This window comes from Pseudorca crassidens, chromosome 14 (assembly GCF_039906515.1).
Source record: "Pseudorca crassidens isolate mPseCra1 chromosome 14, mPseCra1.hap1, whole genome shotgun sequence".
In the NCBI taxonomy this organism is placed as follows: Eukaryota; Metazoa; Chordata; class Mammalia; order Artiodactyla; family Delphinidae; genus Pseudorca; species Pseudorca crassidens.
Window position 1 is genome coordinate 85449396 of NC_090309.1, and position 19233 is coordinate 85468628.

The 19233-nt window shown below is 47.4% G+C and overlaps 2 protein-coding genes across 15 annotated transcripts in view; one reads left to right on the plus strand and one right to left on the minus strand.

Annotated features, from left to right (window-relative positions):
- Positions 1–48: 48 nt before the first annotated feature.
- Positions 49–12553, plus strand: ITGB1BP1 (integrin subunit beta 1 binding protein 1). 2 transcript variants are annotated; one of them, XM_067703738.1, is made up of 7 exons: positions 49–207; positions 4837–4941; positions 7348–7426; positions 8719–8855; positions 11003–11095; positions 11652–11801; positions 12287–12553. In XM_067703738.1, exons 2-7 carry the CDS (start codon positions 4870–4872, stop codon positions 12356–12358), a joined length of 603 nt encoding a protein of 200 aa, XP_067559839.1. In that variant the 5' UTR covers positions 49–207; positions 4837–4869; the 3' UTR covers positions 12359–12553. The 2 variants fall into 2 exon arrangements, with proteins under 2 accessions (XP_067559839.1, XP_067559840.1); XM_067703739.1 differs by lacking the exon at positions 49–207 and adding an exon at positions 454–474.
- A 421-nt stretch (positions 12554–12974) lies between these two features.
- The window catches only part of ASAP2 (ArfGAP with SH3 domain, ankyrin repeat and PH domain 2), a 156728-nt gene continuing 150469 nt past the window's right edge, over positions 12975–19233 (minus strand). For 9 of the 13 annotated variants that reach the window (XM_067703714.1, XM_067703719.1, XM_067703724.1 and 6 more), the window contains 4 exons: positions 18225–18274; positions 17659–17750; positions 17092–17214; positions 12975–15415 (listed from right to left, as the gene is read on the minus strand). In XM_067703714.1, the coding sequence (XP_067559815.1) occupies positions 15341–15415; positions 17092–17214; positions 17659–17750; positions 18225–18274 (340 nt within the window). In that variant the 3' untranslated portion in view covers positions 12975–15340. The remainder of the gene's footprint in view (positions 15416–17091; positions 17215–17658; positions 17751–18224; positions 18275–19233) is intronic. The other 4 variants (XM_067703726.1, XM_067703725.1, XM_067703718.1 and 1 more) reach the window with 1 other exon arrangement.

Sequence of the window (19233 nt, forward strand, 5' to 3'; positions counted from 1 at the left end):
CCTCCAACTTCCGGTTGTAGAACAAGGGGTCGGTCCGGGCACCGGGGGCGGGGTCAGGGCTGCGCCTGCGCGAGGCTTCGGAGGCGAGGCCCGGCGGGCGGTGCCACGGCCTCGAAAAGCGGGCGCTAGCTTTTGACACGGAGTGGCTGCCGCGGCTCGGGCTGCCTAGGCTGTGGGTGTCTGACCCCGACCGCAGTCGGCGTTGAGGTGAGAGCCCGGCCCTCGCCGCGCTTGGGCTGAGCCTGGCCGGGAACGCGGGTCCCGAGGGCGGCTCCGGTGGGGAGGCTCGCGGCGGGGCGGATGGGTGGGGCCGCGGGGGCCACGGTCTCCACCGGGACCCGCCTTCCCTGGGTGGGGGACCCAGGCCCCGAGGCGGCGCGGGGCCGGCGGCGGGAGCCGAGGAGCGGGCCCGGGCCTGCGGGAGGAGGCAGTGCCCCGGTGCCGATTCCTGTCTGGGGTGGGACTGCAGCTCCGGTGACGACGGGTGTGGCGTGTGGCGTGTGTCTGGGTCCGGTCGGAAGGGTGATGGAGTGAGAGCATCCGCGGGGCTGCTCCCCACGTTCCTCATGTCAGGCTCTGATTTGAGGGGCGATGGAGACCGTTCACTTTTTGTGCGGGATCCTGTTGGTTCCTCCACGCGTCGTGGCTGTTTCCCCGCAGCGCGGGTCCGGGGTTGCGTCTGTTTTGTTTACTGTCACCGGCACGTGGCAGGCGCTCCCGACAGGAGCTGGGCGGGGTGTGGAAAGAGCTTTGGAGCCAACTCTACCAAGGTTCCAAACTTGGCCCCATGGTGGCCTTGGGCAACCTGCTTCATCAACTTTGCACTTTGGCTGCCTCATTGGAAAGGGGCTGTAATACTGCAACCTTGCTGGTCAGTGGAGAGGGTCAGAGGTATACACAGATGGCATAAGGGTGTGTGTGTATGTGAGTGTATAAAACATATCACCTGGCACTGGGTGGCAGATGGTAGGTGCTCAGGACGTGGGAGTTGTCATCTGGATGTTATCTCACAAGAAGGTTCTCCGGTTCATTAAGCATGGCCTCTGCCAGGCTGTAGCAGGCATCGGATATACAGAGCTGACCTAGCCCTGGTCTTTGATGAGCTCACAGTTCTGAGTGAGATAGTTACGAGTAGACAGTAGCTAACTAATGCTGAGATCAGGGTATAAACTCAAGCTGTGGAAGACCCATCCCGTTGCCCAACCTGAGGCTTTCTAGAAGAGAAGCCTGAACTGAGTCTTGGAAGGTGACTGGTTAGCCAAATAAATAGAAGGTGGAAGAGCATTCTAAGCAGAGGGAATGGCAGGAGCAAAGTGTGGAAACAGGGAGCTGAGTGCATGCTGAGAACCGCAAGCCAGTTTGCATGCATTCCTTACAGATTAATTGAGTGTGAAACTGGTTGTGGACGATGAGACTAGGGGTCCACACGAGCCCGGTCATGGAGGACCTTGCGTGTCCTGGCAAAGAGCCTGACTTCAGTCTCTAACTTTGAGGAGGCAACAAAAGATTTGAAGCAGGTTAAATGGCATCTGACTTGAGTTTTAAAGAAATCATTTCAGCTGGAGCTTGATGACAGAATTGAAGCGGCAAGGAGTCCAGCTGGGACTGATACCGACCAGGGTTCTTGGCCTTCCCAATCAGTAGAAATGGATAAGAGGCCAGTCCAGAAATTCAGGCAGGGCTTGACTGGGGCTCCTGCAGCTGCAGGAGGGGAGCGAAAACAAGTAACAGGTTCCCTTGCTCGCTCCTCCCCGCCAAAAGGGGCCAGAGCGGTGGGAGGCGGGCGAGCTCGTTCCTTACATGGGGTGAGGGTAGGGGTGTGTCCAGGGGTCGGGCAGAGGGGCGGCTGAGGTGTTTTGCCCACCCCCTGGCGGTGTTGAGCGCAGGGGGCACGCGCAGGACCCTGCTTTGGCTCTCTGCTCTTCAGAAGTGGTAGTTGGGGTTTTTTTGGTCTTTTTGTGTTTTGTTGTCCAGAATTTGCCCCAACTGCACGTGCATGCACGCAGTTATTTTTAGTTCCTTTATAGTTTCTTTGTATCTGTTACTCGAGAAGACGTTTGTCCACTTGCAGTCACTGCAGCAAAGTGTTCCAGGTCCCAGTCTGTCTCAGGACAAGGTCCCTCACCCTTGAAATATCTCCTGATGGCTTGTGAATTCCTTACATTGTATTCCAGACTTTGTGCGGGTTAAGGGTCCATTGCTTTCATCACATAATGAAAAAGTGTTTCTGTATAGCCATAGTCTAGGATGATGCAGGCCCTGTTTAGAGACATGGATGAGGGAACTCTTCAGGTGGGATAATCAGTGCATCTTGGACTTGGCTGGATGTGAGGGCTGGAGGACAGAGAGGAGTCGGTGATTTCCTGGTTTCTACCAGAAATAATGGAATTTATTGAAAGGGAGAGGAGAGGGGCTGCTGTGGAGGGGAAGAGGATGGGCTCTGGTTTGGCCTTTTGGCCTTTGATGAGTCTGTGGAACACCCAAGTGACAGTATCTTCGGTCTCATTTTTATGCACGAATAATTTAGAGACAAGAATGACTTGCTTAATTAAGAACATGCATCAAAATAGTGGCAGATATCAAAGGTTTTTGTAAATGCATTTCCCCTTCAGCTCCTAGATTGATGATGGAAAGAAAGTCTTAAGGAGTTGCAAAGCCCTTATTAAGTAGTGATTTTCGAATCGTTCTAGTATTCCAGGGATTTGAAGAGATGCTTCAGGATTTCATAACAATACTATCAAATTTTAAAAAATCATATTTAAAATTGTTATTTCTATATATATATAGTACTTATATGTACTTAAAATATAATGTGCTTAAATATGCTATACACTGACCTTCTAGCCCATCAATTATGGTATGTTATGCTGCCAGGTTAACCCAGTTCTGTGCACACCTTGAGGCCCTCTTGCCTTCTCTTTCTAACCGAGAAGTATCCTGTGATGGCAGGGCTATCGTTTGCAACGAATTATCCACGGAAGCCTTCTAAGTAGGCCCCCTCTTTTTACTCTTGTCCTGTGCAACTAGTTCCCTACCCAGCAGCCAGTCATCTTTCTAAAACAGAAATCTGATCGTATCACCTGACTGCTTTTTTAAAACCCTCTGAGTCTTCCTGTGAAACCCAGAACAAAACCCCAGCTCTCGCTGTGGCCTGCAAGGTCTCCTGTGGCTCTTTCCCTCCTGTCACCCTCCCTCCTCCTCCTATTCTTAGTCATATTGGCCTCTCACTGGTCTGTGCTCAGAAGGACGTCCACTCTCGGAGCTTCTCCTCCACGTTCACGGCTGCCCCCTCCTTCCCTCAGGGCTTAACTCTCGCTTCCTCAGAACATCTTTTTCTGTCTAAAATCGTCCCCCCTTCCTTTGATCACTATCTCCTTAAGTTGCTTTAGTTCCCCTCGTAGCAATTATTGTTTCCAAATAATGTGTTTTATATTTGGTTTCCCTGTTGGTCTGTCTACTCCCTCTAAAAATGAGCTCCCTGAGGTCAGGGGCTTTTTCTGTCTTATTCACTGGTGTATCCCCAGCACCTGGTAGGTGCTCACTGGCTACTCAGGAACGAATGAATGAATCACATGTTCTCGTTACTCCACAAATGAAGCAGAGATATAGAAATAAGTTGGCTGATGGGGCTGATTAAAAAGCTTGGGCTCAGGAGTCGAGTTTTGGGTCAGTGGCCTAAGGTCAGATGCTAGTGAGTGGATTTGGCGGGGGTGGCCCTCCAGATTCAATGGGAGAAACTGTGTGTTGGAGAGGGGCATGCATTGACCACCCCGTGATTTACTCATTCTTTTCCTTCATCAGGTCCCTTGTTTTTCTGACAAGAATTCACCATGTCGGAATGAAAGGACGCTATCTGTGCAGACTGCTGTCTGTTGAACGTTTGAAGACGATAAGATAGTGTTCGATTCTGTAGTGAGCAGGTTCCCTTGTTCCCTCTGTAGAACCAACCTTTAGGAAACATTTGTTAGGTTCTTGTATTCATAAATCCTCCTGAAAGATGGGTCACAGTTCCCTTGTCTACAGAATGCAGATTCTAACCTGTCTTCTGTAAGCCCCCTGATGGGGGGCCTAGAGCTCCAGCAGAGACCCTCAGAGAACATCTGTGTCACCAGGTTGCTGTGAGGATAAATTGAGACAGTGTGTTTGGAAGTACTTGAACTATGAAACATTATGCAGGCTAGTTCGTAATTTTCCAAGTATAATATATGTGCTCCTATGAAATGTGCAAGGAGAAATCGAAAATTTAAAAAAAGAGATACATAAGCCTGGCTCTGGGAAACTTAAGGTCACCACCTTCCCTGGCCTTACTGGAACGAGATGAGAGGTAGCACCTGGCAAGGTTTTCATGTCAGCCTTTACTTAAAGATAGTTGGAGACTTCAAGAAAAATGCACATTTCCGAGATGTGTCAGCGCCTTCAGTTCTTAGCCCTGCCATTCACAGAACAGGAACCGGAGACAGTGACGTGGTTGATAAACTGATATGTCACATATTTTACTAACGTCTTGAGTTGGTTAAAGGGAAGGCAGGCACTTGAATATATTGAGAACTAGATGTTACTTCTGAACAGTGCTTTTCACACCTCCAGAGATGCCAAGAAGGTTCCTACCTTTTTGGTTTATTGGGTTAGAATCTTGTGATTCAAAAAGAGAATAAGAATGAAAAAGAATAATACCCACATTTTGTGGTCAACGGAAAATATTTATGTTTCAAGTAAAAGGAATACGCCGTGGAACTGGGAGGAATTGATGGTTTTTATTTATTTTTATTCCTATTACGTGTAAAGGGATTTAAAGTTGCTTTTCTCAATGTACCTAACCAACGCTTGTTCTTCCAGGGGGCGTGCCTCTGGATCGAGCTATGGTGGAAGATGTTTCGGAAAGGGAAGAAGCGACACAGCAGTAGCAGCTCCCAGAGTAGTGAAATCAGTACTAAGAGCAAGGTAGGGGTGATGGCGTGGAGGCCGCAGTCGTTAAGTGGTGAGAATTTTGTTTCTTCTAACCGATGCTGCGTGAAGGGTACTAACCCCGGCAGACCTGCTGATGTTCTTCAAACTAGAGGTTTTTCACATTCATTTTTTTGCACTCGACACGCATTGTGCGCTTGATTTAATTTTATTTTGTTTTGGTAGATTTTCTGGAGTTCTTAACTCCGCTAACCTGGAGGGATCGGGACTTCCGAACGGTCTCATTGAAACGCTGATTTTTAAATTGTTTATATGACAGGAATTGCAGGCACTCAGGGAGCTGGATGTCTTGAATTCTAGGGCTTGAGGTGTGTGTGCAAATTATAATTCTGTTTAGTCACGGTGAGTTAGTTGGATAGTGAGGAAAATGCTCTGGTGTGAGTGTGTGGGACCCTTCGAGTCCCAAGTCCTGGTCCACTGGGTCCGCTAGACTAGGACTAGAGAGCCTGTTTAAGTCATTCTCCACCCTTGTGAGCTCTCGGTGCCCAGTGCCAGGACTGGGTGAGGCAGGAGAGGAGCCCTCGGCCCACACGCACGGGTGCCCACCTCCGGGGTGCCTCTCACCAGCCTGTGGGCAGCGCCCTGGGTGACGACGGCCACGCCCAGGGACGGACACACGCACCACTGCCCTTCGGGAGTTTCCAGCAGGCAAGGGCAGCGGTTTTGTCACTGAGCTGTCAGCACGTAGCCAAAAGCACCAAAACCTGACCTTTTAGCAGTCCTGTGCAGTCTTAAATGGGAAAACTGACCGTTTTCCTGTCAGGTTTCGGAACTCCTGCAGCTAGCTGAGACCCACCCGCTGTTACCTAAGTGTGAGGACCTCAGCCTGGGAATCAGGCCCAGCTTCCTGTTTTCTAGATCAGAAAGTGGATAAAGGGAGACGTGCTGACCTGCGGCTCGCAGAGTAGGACCAGAGCGCGGTTTCTGATTCCTGAAGGACCTGCTGCCCTGGGCAGGTGGCGGAGGCAGGGCCAGAGAGGTGCAGGAGGGCCGCGGGCCCAGAGGGAGGTCTTACCCCGAGTGATGGCGAGCCTCGTTCGGTTCCTAAGCGGGGTGCTGGGACTCAGATTTGTGTGCCAGGATGATGTAAGCGTCTGCCGTTACGATTCGGAACCTCAGAAAACTAGGCCAGTTTCTCCCTTCCTGTTCTTCTGTTCTGAGGGTTGTTAGGTTCTGACAACCTGGTTGCTTTTCCCGTGCGGAGGGGTAATTTGAAGCACAGAACCTCACTCTGTCACACACTTCCCAGAAGCCAGCCTGACTTCGTAACGGCATCTTAATTCCAACTCCCCTTCCGTCACCCTTTGAGTAGTTAGGTTTTTTTCCGATTTGTCAGAACCACACATGATGTTGAACTTCCGTGTGCATACGGCTCTGCTCTTAGTTTACATTCCAAGAAGTGCTGTTATTAAGAAAGGGAAGCAGTAAGGCTTGATACATTTTTGCATTCACCTTGATTCACTTCTTAAACATCGAAAATTTTGAGTGTACTTTTAAAATTTAATTTTGATTTGAAGTGTAAAAAAGTGATTTTTTTTCTTTTTTGGCCGAGCTGTGCAGCTTGTGGGATCTTAGTACCCCAACCAGGGATTGAATCTGGGCCCCGTCAGTGAGAGCGCCAAGTTCAAACCACTGGACCACCAGAGAATTCCCAATAAGTGATTTGTTTAATCAGAAGTTTTTACTGTTATTTCTAAAAAATGAGAGTATGATGCTGTAGAACAAACTATATTAACATGTATGATTCATTAAATTTTGCTTAACAGGTTTGTTGGTTTTTCTTTGTAATTCACATTGCAGTTATGCTGTGGTCCACCAGTCGGCCTGTGTTTACCTGTTGTAGGCCAGGTAGTAGCTGGAGTCATTGCAGATGCTGGGGTGAGAATTAGGAGACGTAGATTAGAGATCTAGGGTATTTACTAGATGTAACCTTGGGTAAATCACTTCACCTCTCTGTGTCTCTCCACTCATTTACTAAACAGGATAATATTAACTCCCTGCCTGCTTTCTGCACAGGGTTCTTTTGGGGTTCTTTGGAAATATTACAAAAGCAAGGTGTAGGTTTTCACATATGACATAAATATCAGGTATCTTATAAGGAGATACAGGTAGTGGCTCTCATTTAAACTGGGAGTGTTGACCTCACGTTTATCCAATATTGTGTGATGGCAAGAGCAGTTGGGACTGTCTGCTTTTCTGGAAGTTTGCTAAGGAATTTGTCTTTAGAAAAATCTGTCAAGTCGATCTACCTGAATAATTGACCTGATTTTATATGTGTTAATTCAACTATAATAAGTCATTTGAACGTTTGGTAGAGAACTTGAGAGAAGATAGTGCTTCTAATTGCGTTTACGGTTTTTCTGTTGTTTTGTTATTTCTCAGTCTGTAGACTCCAGCCTTGGGGGGCTCTCGCGATCCAGCACCGTGGCGAGCCTCGATACCGATTCCACCAAGAGCTCAGGTACGGAGGGCGGATCATTTTGGCGAAGGCTGCTAACTGACGCTTGTGCAGTTCTGCCAGAGTAGCACAGGGAGTCCTTGAGTATTTGGGGTTTTCTTCCTCTGCTCTGCCAGAAATGGTCCAAGATCTGGTGGAACGCAGGTTGGGGTGGCGGGTGGGTGGTGAAAGCCGCTGCCTTGGAGGAAACTGCTCTTAATGGTCGTGGAGCAAAAACTTGTGGAAAACTTCGTGGTGACAGTTTAGAAGTGTCAAAATAGCTTTGTAAGAAATGGGCTGGCCGATTGTGAATTATTTCGGAATTACATTCTTCGTGGGGGTAAGACAACGTCCTGCTGATTAAAAAAAGTTAACATCAGGAGCATGTGGTAACGAGGGGAGCATCTGTCATAGGCCCTTGAAAACATTTATGCAGCCCCCCAAAAGGAGCAGCTCTTCAGAAATCAAAAGGTGGTTTTTGACCCACCTGCTAGCCGGTGTGTAATTGGAAACCTACTACATTCATTTTCTTGTATAAAATCCTTCCCCTTTTCCTTTCGGGATCATAGGCGACTCTATCCATAAAAGGTGGTAGGAGTGGGAGAGAAGATGTAAAAGGGAGAATAGTAGCATAAGGTCTATTGTCTTTACTTCCAGATGCTTTAAAACATTAAAAATGTGGGCATCTTTTTATTACATAAACATAATCTAAAAGTGACCACAGGGTATTCCTTTACTATTGCAGACGTTGTAAAACCCTTTGTGGTACTTTTGTACTGGCTGGATTTTACGGCACACACAGTTCTTCACCTATTACCATCTGTTTTGTAAGCGACTTCCTGTCTGGCATTATTCCATCTACATTGAAAAAAAAATTTTCTGGTCTCTTCTGACTGAATGGGAGAGGTAGATCAGGTTTCCTGAATCAGGAAAGAAAGCTAAAAGTGAAAGGTAAAAAGGGAGAAGAAACCAAAAAATAATTAAATGTCATATGCATTACAAAGGTACTCAATCATTGTCAAATTGACAATTTAGTTCTCTTCTTTTTGAAGAAGAAATGAAGCATAGTAATAATTTATTCCTTTTGAGATTTTTATATATTTAGTACATTGTGAGTCACTGAGGAAAAGGTTAGTGAAATTTTTAATTCTTTCCCATGACATCAAAAAGTTTGCATTTAAAATTTTTTAATTTTTATTAAAGGTTAACTTCTGATGACACTGTCTATTTCCTGCCTGGGGAGAGGTTGAGGATACCCTGTAATGCAACTATTTCTTTTGAAGTCTTACTCTTACAATTTTTCTTTTCACCTTTAGGACAAAGCAACAGTAATTCAGACACCTGTGCAGAATTTCGAATAAAATACGTTGGTGCCATTGAGAAACTGAAACTCTCCGAGGGAAAAAGTCTCGAAGGGCCACTAGACCTGATAAATTATATAGATGTCGCCCAGGTAAAAAAAAAAGTTCAATTTTCTCAGATTCCAGAGTGAACTCATGGCTTTGGAGAAAGACAACACTCTTCCAGGTCTCCTCACTGCTTCTCCTGAAGCCACGCTTTTATCACTGTTAGTTGTTACTGAGCGCTGGGGTCAGAGGAGGTACAGGGCACCTTGGATACCGAGTCGAAGAGGAGCACAGGGACACAGTCCCTTCCTTCACACAGTGCTTTTCACTTTTTCTGGGGCTGACTGAAAAAGTCCCCTTGTTTAAATGGGGGAGCCGAGGGCTTCCCTGGTGGCGCAGTGGTTGAGAGTCCGCCTGCCGATGCAGGGGACATGGGTTCGTGCCCCGGTCCGGGAAGATCCCACATGCCGCGGAGCGGCTGGGCCCATGAGCCATGGCCGCTGAGCCTGTGCGTCCGGAGCCTGTGCTCCGCAATGGGAGAGGCCACAACAGTGAGAGGCCCGTGCACCACACACAAAAAATATAATAATAAAAAAATGGGGAGCCGAGTACGGTGGCTGGGTACACACCACAAGCTTATCTCTAAAAGTCTGGCAAGTCTTACTGTATCTCCGTTGAACTAGGTTCAGCTCTTTGAATAATCTAATTCATAGTGGTGTTGACCTACCATATCTATTTATTCATACCCTGTTTCCAACAAGAACTGAGGTCAGTTTCAAAAATATATCCTGGTCAAGAAGATAAAAAAATAAATCACCACGAAGGAAAATTTAATGTGAACATTAAGACAAATCAAGGTGTGAGGTTTGCGCCTGAAGTATTGTAAGGTCCGTACCCTTGCCAGAGTTGGGAGTGGATGAGCCAGAAGACTTAATACTGTCAACAGTTAGTAACTTGCTTCCCAAGTTTCTAGAAGATGGAATTGCTTGTCTTTGTTTTCATTAACAAAGGGATATTACTGCAATGGAAAGAGTCCCTTATCAATTTATAGCGTGCTGGTTACTATTAAGAGTATATAGTCTCTTAACTCATGGAGATGGGATCCTTAAATATACTGTTTCATATCCTCATGAAAGTGAAGGAAGTCTCCGGTGTCTCAGGGGAAATCAGCTGATCTAATCTGCCATTTAACAGACAACTGTTGGTAGTCTGGGCAAACACAATTATCCCAGCCTTTAGTTTGAAATATAAAGTCATTCCAACGTGCAAGCAACAACTAATCTAAGTAAAGTATTCTACTGAAAGATTGCTAATAATGTTTTCTCCCAAAAGTACACTAGGCATTTCATTCTGACAAGGACTGCTCAATTTCTCACATCACTGCAGAAATGGGGCTTATCAGAATTCTATTATTGAGGATAGCGTTGCTATTAGCCCATCTGTTGATTCTTGGAATTGATTTAACCTGCTGTGAGAAATGATTGGCAAGAGTTTACTCTTGCATGTGAGGACCCAAGAATTAAGGCAGGTGGACATGGCTCGTTTACCATCATCTCTTTAGTGCAGGCAAATGGTTCCACAGAAACACTGACCGTATGGAATATCTGCTGATTGCCAGCAACATCATATTTATTTTAGAGAAGGCAAGTTAGGCTACTTAACAGATAGAACTGGACCATCTGCTAGGGAAACCATCAGGCATCGTGTGCTGTTTTACTTGCTCTGAATAGCTCAAAATACTGACTGATATTTTTGAGAGCCGAGTAACCATTCTTCAAGCAGCGTTTACTTGTCCAAAGCCCTGGGGCGCTGGGAATACCAGACATACCCAACACCCAGCTAAGATGTAAAGCGGCTGAGAAGAATGGCTCTTGCTGCATGTTACCTGTCACTTAATGTGCTGACATGAGTATAAACTTTGAGTAAAGGCCCTTCATTTTTCTAATGTTTCTAATGTAAGTATTTATTTAAGCCTCGCTGGGATCTGTGAGGAGTATCAGTTTGTAACTGGGGTTAACAGTAAGCATGGGGTACATGGATCTGAGTTTTGGTCAAATTTGCAGACTGTAAAACAGGTCGGGGGGATATTTCTTCTGCCTCTTTGGAGAGAAATTCCTGCTGGGCTGTTGTATGCCCCACATTCTTTAAAGGGTTTGGGTTTATGATGGCCAGATGCTAAAATTGACCAATCAGAATTAGGAATGAAACATAATTTTTTAAAATGTATATTATGTAATTTATTTTTACTTTAAAGCAAGATGGAAAGTTGCCTTTTGTTCCTCTGGAGGAAGAATTTATTATGGGAGTTTCCAAGTATGGCATAAAAGTATCCACGTCAGATCAGTATGTAAGTAATTTAATTAAGGGGGAAAATGTGTTTTAGGTGTTGGGGAGTTCAGGCTGGGAAGGGCCCTCTCGTAGTTAGGTCTGCTTCTGTTTGCAGAGTGGTTGGCTTGTAAACATTTCTGGCACCTGGCCTTAAAAGTGACCAATTTCCTAGGGTAAATGAATAGGGGCTTTTGCTTCTGTGTGTGTAGGGCCCAAGCCAATCCCCTCCCCTCCCCTCCCCCGGCTGGTCCCCTAATGCATTTTCAGCTTAGGACCCCATGCCGATTCAGAGCAGGCATCAGCTTGGAAGCTGGGCATAGAGGACGGGATCGTGAACTTAGATCATCTCACTCCGTCTTCCTAGAACTTAAGTAGGAAGGTATGATCCTAAAGGCAAATTGGCCCATAACTGAGCCAATAACTGGGTGAAAAATCTGTGAAACTACCTTCTGCCCCATCCATGGATGGATATGCTCAGTTTAAAACCTCATGATAAATTCTGCACAGGAAAATGCATTTTAAGAATGGAGAAGCATGTAAAATAGCACGGTCTTTCTTCTCCCTGATTCCTGCAGGATGTTTTGCATCGGCATGCTCTATATTTAATCATCCGGATGGTGTGTTATGATGATGGTCTGGGGGCAGGAAAAAGCTTATTGGCTCTGAAGACCACAGATGCGAGCAACGAAGAATACAACCTGTGGGTTTACCAGTGCCACAGCCTGGTGAGGTTTTCAGTCTCCTTGGTTATTAGTCTAATAATTCATCAAACAAAGTGGCAAAACCAGAGACTGTTTAGTCTTTTCAAAGGCTGAAGAGATGCTCTCTGCCATGTGCCTAGCAAACACCTGGCATAACAGGAGAAATGAGTATATCAATCAGGCCCCAGGTCAGCCGGGCCAGACCTCCTGCAGGTTGTTTGTTAGGCCCGCAGATGTAAAGCTGGTGAGGGAAAGCGGTGTGTCCTCCAGGGCAGAGCCACGCCTTTCCATACCTTGTTCTGACTCGTGAGGGTCCCTCCCGAAGGCCACGGGGTCCTGTGTTACCGCGTGCACTTCCTGAGGGGCGGAGGAACACGGTGACCCAGGCAGGCCGTGTCTGGGGCTTTCCAAAACTGGTGATGTGTAGGTTTAGGAGAGGCGTTAGGAGGGTCGCGTTTACTTCGGGAAGCGATTTATGAACTCTTACTGTATCTTTTCACTTAACGTAGGAACAAGCACAAGCAATCTGCAAAGTTTTATCCACTGCATTTGACTCTGTGTTGACATCTGAGAAACCCTGAATTCTGCAGTCAAGGGGAAGCAGACTTCACGTGCAAGTTCCGCTGTTTTCTCAATAGTTCTGTTTTCACTCTGCGGTGGTGTTGAACTATTCTGGAAACATGAGCGATCCTTGGCTCTGGATTTTCTGAAGAAACGCAATGTATAAAATACCAGTCGTTTGTTTTTCTATTAAAATGTATCTTATTTAACAGTGAGTTAACGCTCAGTGAAGTTACCTACCTACTGGGACTAAAAAAGCAACGTCATTTGTCGCTTTTAAACACAAATAAGCTTAATAACCTTTACGTGTCGCAGAAGTGCCCTCGGTGATGAATGAACATGGAGAACTTTCTGAGGACGACCAAGGCCGTCTATCCTGCAGCACCGGCAGGTGACACTGCCAACTCAAGTCACAAAGAGGAAAACTTTAAAAGTGTACTGTCAGGATGACATGCTGGTAACCCGCAATAATCATCTTCAGGGTAATTAGAAGTAATAAAACCTTCAAAGATTACTGCTCACGTTAAAAGTCACACACTGTAAAGAATCTCATGTTCAGTAGGCTAGTGTATTTTTAAAAGGACTGTTTTTATATATAGTGCTTTACTAAAGATTAAAAACATGAAAAACACCATGTCCATTTAAAAGTATTTTATTTTTTTCCAGTCAAAGGACTAGCTAACAGGAAGAGTAAACTTATTAAACATGCTCTAATTAGGACAATGAAAATAAGAACTGATTTAGGTTATACAGTATATACAGTTGCGCTGCAACTAGACCGAAGTAATCAAGTGAATGAACTGAATATCATACATCTCAGACAGTATCCACCCTGTGGACCGTGGTACCCGCCCACCCCTTCACAGATCACACAGTAACCATTAGTCTGTGGACAGATTTCTGAGTCGCCATCCCTAGAAGTCAGATCTGATGGAGAATGGCATGCCAAATGCCAGAATCCTGCAGCTAAGTTCATGACATGTAAACTTTAAATATAAATAGATATCTACAATGTGTTCCTTTCTCTCAGTTGCTTTTTTTTTTTAATTTGCAAAGAGCAAATAACTAGGAAAGGATATTAGTAGGGAAGTTAATATAATTTCTCCTCTGGCAAGAGTAGTATTAATTACTGCACAACAGCACCACCAAATTGTAGATTGGAAAAATATTTCCTAGATATTGATGTACCAGTGAACCTGATATATCAGTTCGGGACTGGTGTTCAAATGCTGATAAGAATCAACTTTAATTCCTTACACAGCTGGCACCAAGTAGTCAAAAGGCTGATTATAAGATACAGATGTGGGAGCGTTGTATTAAAATATACATAGGAAGTGCACTGTGCAAAACATCTGTTTACTTTCTTAAACCTATGAGAGAATTAACTAAATGAAGGGTTCAAAACCAGAAATTAACCATTACTGAAAACAGATGTAGTGCTTTTAAAAAAAGACTTTAATTACAGATCTAACACATTTTTTCCCAGAACTCTGAAAGGCAGATTGCCATACAACATCATAAAACATTCCAGTTTATTCTGTCTCCCTTTATAACAATGAAAAAATACAATGCAATTTAAAAAAAAAAGCTCTGTACTTACAAGAGTCTTGCATAATAAAGACAGGCTGCTTCAATCAAATGTACCATCATAACAAACACACTAACAGCATCGTCCGTCTCCTTGCTTTCCAAGCCTCTTCTTAAATTCGCTCCTTCGCTTTGGGTAAAAATCTAAGTGGTCATCATATGCCTGTTTATTCTCAAAGAGTGCCAGAATTTCCAATATACCTACCATGAGTCTTACACAATTACCAAATAGAGGTATGATAGTCAAGTTCATTAAACTAATGAATTTTTGATTTTATCATATACAACCTAATCCCTCCACCCCCAGTAGCTTAAGAATGATACGATGGACTCCAATAGTAAAAATGGGATGTTTGAGTATTTTATTACCTGGGACCTACAGATTTCTGATATGCTCTTGATTACAAACAAATGGACAGATTAAATTTCAAGACAGTGTAACTACCATTCCTGTTCGTATATTATATAAATACAAGACACTAAACTGAGTGGACATTCTCTTGGGCTAGAAAGGGAAGGCAGTGGTACACTCGATAGGAAACAGCAAGTCTTGTGGTAATATGGGGGGGTCGGTCTGCACCACGGTACTCTAGCTGTGTGACGCGGGAGGCTCAGGAAGGCAAATCCCGAACACCTAAAGCATAGAAATTAGTTTAAAGAACTGTTTCGCAGTCCATCAACCTTAGTTTTTAACCAGATTCAGGAAATGCAGTTAATATAATCTGGAACTGAATTAACTGCTGTGACATATGCCATAATAAACCATCTATAGTCGGGTCAAGTAGGCTTGTTCACAACAGGTTACACACACATGCAGGATACACTGATAGTTGCAACCTCACACACCAGGGCTGGAAAGTACAACGCTTATGTATACATTTCCAATAAACATTGGGTGGGTTTCAAAGGAAATCTTTAAAGGTATCTTTAAAGAAAAAAAAGTCTTTAAAGGTGAACTGAAGCATTTTAGCAGAAAGTGCGGGCTGGCTATGGACTTTGAAAGCAACAATTTCCTGGCTTCCTAAAAAGAATTGTGCTGAAGGTCACCAACCCCAGAAGTGGGCCAAGAAAAACAGGACGAATTTCTTTCCCACACTCAAAACATTTTTAGGTTCAACTACTGCTGTAGATTCAGAATCTTCATTATTTAGTTAAAATAACTTTTCAGTTCACCTTTTGGAAATTCAGTTGTTCCTAATAAAAGTGTAGCAATGTTTCATGAAAAACACGAATTATAAAAACAATTCATTGATGTATATAAATTGCCTTTGAGTTTTTAAAGCAGAACAGTGGCCTTAGAGAAAGTGGGCTACCGTACAATACAATTCATGAAACAGGTTATCTGGCAAGAGTTTTGGTACCAATAATGAGACAAGACATAACTTTAAAAAGAAGTGTTTTTGTTCAGTAGCAATTTAGTCAGCAATAAAGTGCACAAATGACACGGGAAATGCTCCTTTGCGACTGGGATCTCCGTCGATGTGGCCGATCTGAAATGAATAAAAGGTTATGTTGTTACACAAATTCCAAATGCTGGAAACTTTGAAGGGCATTACAGCATTTGGAGGGGAAAAAAAAAGATGTGTTTGGAAGAATCTCTTCTGGGAAAGAATTACTTGGGTACAACATCTAAACTGTTTTTCCTTTCGCTCCCGTCTCAAATAGTGCCGGCCTACTACCCGCAGGGACTTCTATCCGCGGGGAGTCGGTGTCTGCACACACGCCCCACCTCAGTCCTGGTGGTCTCGGGGGGCAGGCAGCACAGGATCAGACCACCACCCTGACCTCCCTTTTTGGTTTTTTTTTTTTTAAATGGATGAAGAAACAATGTCAGAAGTCTGTGCACTGCCAAGTCACAGAGAGTGGCAAATGTGAGTTGGCCCAAATGTAGTCAAAGCATTTAAGACTTCAGTAAATCCATTTACTTTTGCTCTGGGAAAATTATATAAATTATACCTCAGGTCTGATCTCAACGATGTAAATTAAGTAGTTAAGTAAACATCTAAAACAAAATCACCAAAATTTAAATTATTATCTTTGTGTGTGTGAGGGGGATACCCTGAGATTATAGACAGCATTTACTTTCTTTATAGCTTTCTGATTTTGCCACAGTTTTTGAAATGAACAGGTGTTTTCCAGATGCCTAAGCCTGGTGTCAGGCTGGAGCCCCATCCTTGTGGTGGGTTGTACACAAGTGTGAAGGCCAGACCTGTCTCAGGGCCATGTGGGCAGCGGGCGGGCAGAGCCCTGGACGGGCACCAAGGGGCACCAGGAGCTGCCGCCCCCTCTGCCGCCCGTGGTGTCGACTGCGCTGTGTGGAGCAAGGCTGACGGAGGAAGGGGCTCTGGACCCACAGGTACTTGAACCCCTCGAGGGGAGAGGCCACAAGAAGACCCCTGAACCAGCCATGCCAGAGGCGGTGCCAGGCCCCGAGTTGGTTCACAAAGGCCCTGGAGAGAGAACACACAGCTCACCCAGGAGGGTGCCTGGCTAGGGACTCTGACCAACACCCCTCGCCCTTGAGAGAGCGGAGCTGTCTCCGTGAGTCCTGGCTGCGTCCTGGCGGCAAGCATGACCCATCTGATATCTGAGCTCAAGCCCCGGAGCTGGGCCGTTAGCGGCCCCCAGGTGGCAGACGCTGCCAGGCGTGCGGGAGCTGTTTGCACGACTGCCCAGTTTATGACAGCCACCTCTCCCTGGGGGCTGCCGTGCCCGTCGCTGCAACAGTGCTGTGTCACTGCCCTTTCTCAGACGAGCTGGCTGTGGCTTAGCAACATAACCACCTTGCCCAAGGTCACCCAGCCTGACCTTGGCCGGGGCTGGACACTCAGGGTCATCAGGGGAAGCGCCACGCTCATCCCATTCCAGCTCCCACCCGGATGCCACAGCTGGTTTCAGGACCAGCCCGACACCCAGCGTCTCTGCCCTCCGGGTCAGCTCTCCATCTGCGCCCCACTCCACCAAGCCTGCAACGCCGGGCAGAGGCACCACCGAGAAAGCCAGGGCCTCATCTCAAACCCTCAGGTGCGCTCGGCAAACTGCAGCCCATGTGGCCCGTCCGCCCCGACGAGGGAGGACCCCACGCAGAAGCGGGTGCACGGAAAGGGCAGCTGAGGCGCGCGGGGCACAGTGGGCGCCCAGGAACAGACCCCCGGGCCCGACTCACCCACCACTCCTGGTCCTCCTCCCCGTCCACGACAATCACGTCCCCCTCGGAGAAGGTCAGCTCGTCGGGGTTGTCGGCCACGCAGTTGTACAGGGCTTTGACCCGCTTGGGCTTCAGCCTGGTCTGCGTCAGGGAGAAGAGGGCTCACAGCTTAAGTGTGTGGGGAAGCGTCTGCTCCAGGGCAGAGAACCGGGCCACTTGGCTTCCAACTGGTCCCGAGGGCCGCCCGCAGGCCTGGGAGCCCACGGGTGTCAAGATGGGCGGCTCAGTGCGCTCGGGGCAGGGGGACTTCCAGGAGGAGGCCAGCCAAGGGAAGAGAGCGGGGAGTGGGCCGGCCTGGTGCCTGGTGGGCACGTGGGGGCCTGTCCTGGAGCCGGAAGGGCCCAGCCCACTGGCTATGGGCTCTGGGTTGCATCCTGCTCCGATCCGAAGGACCAGGTGCCCAGGAAGAAGCCTCCCCCACCCCAACCAGGGCAAAAGGAAGAGTTTCCTCTGAGCCCTTGGACGATAACCCACCCGCTCCTGGCCAGGGCAAAGAGGCAGAAAGGAAGGGGCTCGTCCGCTTACCACCTGTGACTTCCTGGGCATGGGCGCCGGGGGCTGCGTGACCACGGCGTTGGACAGAGGACCCAGAGTTTCTGTCCCAGAGAGATCCACTGCTTTAGGGCCAAAATGAACAGACTTCACAATATGCCCCCTCAGTCAACACCATGAGATAGAAACGACATAAACGCCGTCTCTCATAGCCACAAGGCAACTTGCCTGAGGTTTCCTAACTGTTGAGGGAAAGTCCCCTAAAGGCCAAAGAACCTTGTGACTTCCATGCAACCTCCCTAGAGTGTGCCGGCCTGCAGGTGTCACAGAGTGAGGCAGACGCCATAACCTCCTCCAATGACTCCCAGACCCCGCCAGGGCTCCCCCACACCCCCGTCCCCATCAGCAGAGGGGGACAGGAATGCGGGGCGTGGGACAGAGCAGCCCAGGAGCAGGGGCGCCAGAGGTTCTGCGAGGGCAGGGTGGCTGCCAGGGCAGGACAGTGGGCCTGACCCAGGGGTTCACCACAGCTGGAAACACCCTCCACTTTGCCCCCGAGACCCAGCAGAAAGTAGCCCAGTTTCACGTGGAATAATTACCAGGTCCTCTTGGCTGGCCTTTGTTGATCAGTGGGCTTGACTTGTCAGGCCTACAAAGAAGGGGAAAATAGATTCACTGGTGCCCGAGGCCTGCAAGGCACGCTATCGCTCCGCCTCACTCCCTTTTCTAAAGGACCTGTGTTCGAGTTGAAAATGGTTGACCTGATTTCATCACCTGCCATCCAACTACCTCTTTTTTTTTTTTTGGAAAAAGGAAGCATGAGAGGTCCAGAGGGCAGCGCTAGATCGAAGGTTCCCGACTCCCAAACCAGGCTCCTCCTGAGGCTCTCCTGTCCCATGTGAGCCCGTTGCCAATGCCCCGGGTCTGGGCTGGAAACTGGGCACCACCAACCAGCTCTAGCCGTGATGTGCCCCATCCCCTCCCCACGCGGCCTGGGTCTCTTCCTACGTCAGGTGGGGCAGTATCAACCCCAGGGCCCTGGTGGCTCTGCCAGGACCTGTCCAAGCACCACTGGCCCGCGTTATCCATGCCTCTGTACTCTGTGACCCCTGCTGCCCATTAACCACCGTGACTGACATGGCTCAGCACACCCTGCCCCATGAACCCCGGGCCTGGCACGTCCCAGCACCACAGGAAGGGACACGCAGGTAAGGGGCTCCCAGGGCTGGCAGACAGCGGTCTGTTAACTCAGGCTTGCCGGGTGGGCCTGGATAAACGTGTTTCTGTGAGTTGGCATTTCCACCTGCAAAAGGTGTGACACCAGTTCTGTCAACTCTCAAAGTAAGGACAAGTGACAAGAATGTCTGTGATGAGCCGAGAGGAACCCTATTCCAGTTCTCTGCACAGAGCCAGACACACAACTGGGGCCTGACATATGATGGGAGGGGATGGAGGGCAGAAGAGGCAGATGGGGACAAGCCAGGGACAAACGGCTCTCCACACACACACGTGTGTGTGTGTGTGTCCCCAGTTCTGACCACTCAGAGGGCCGGCCTGAGTGCAGTGACACTCCAACAGCAAAGAAGACACTAAGCACCCAGATCTTGG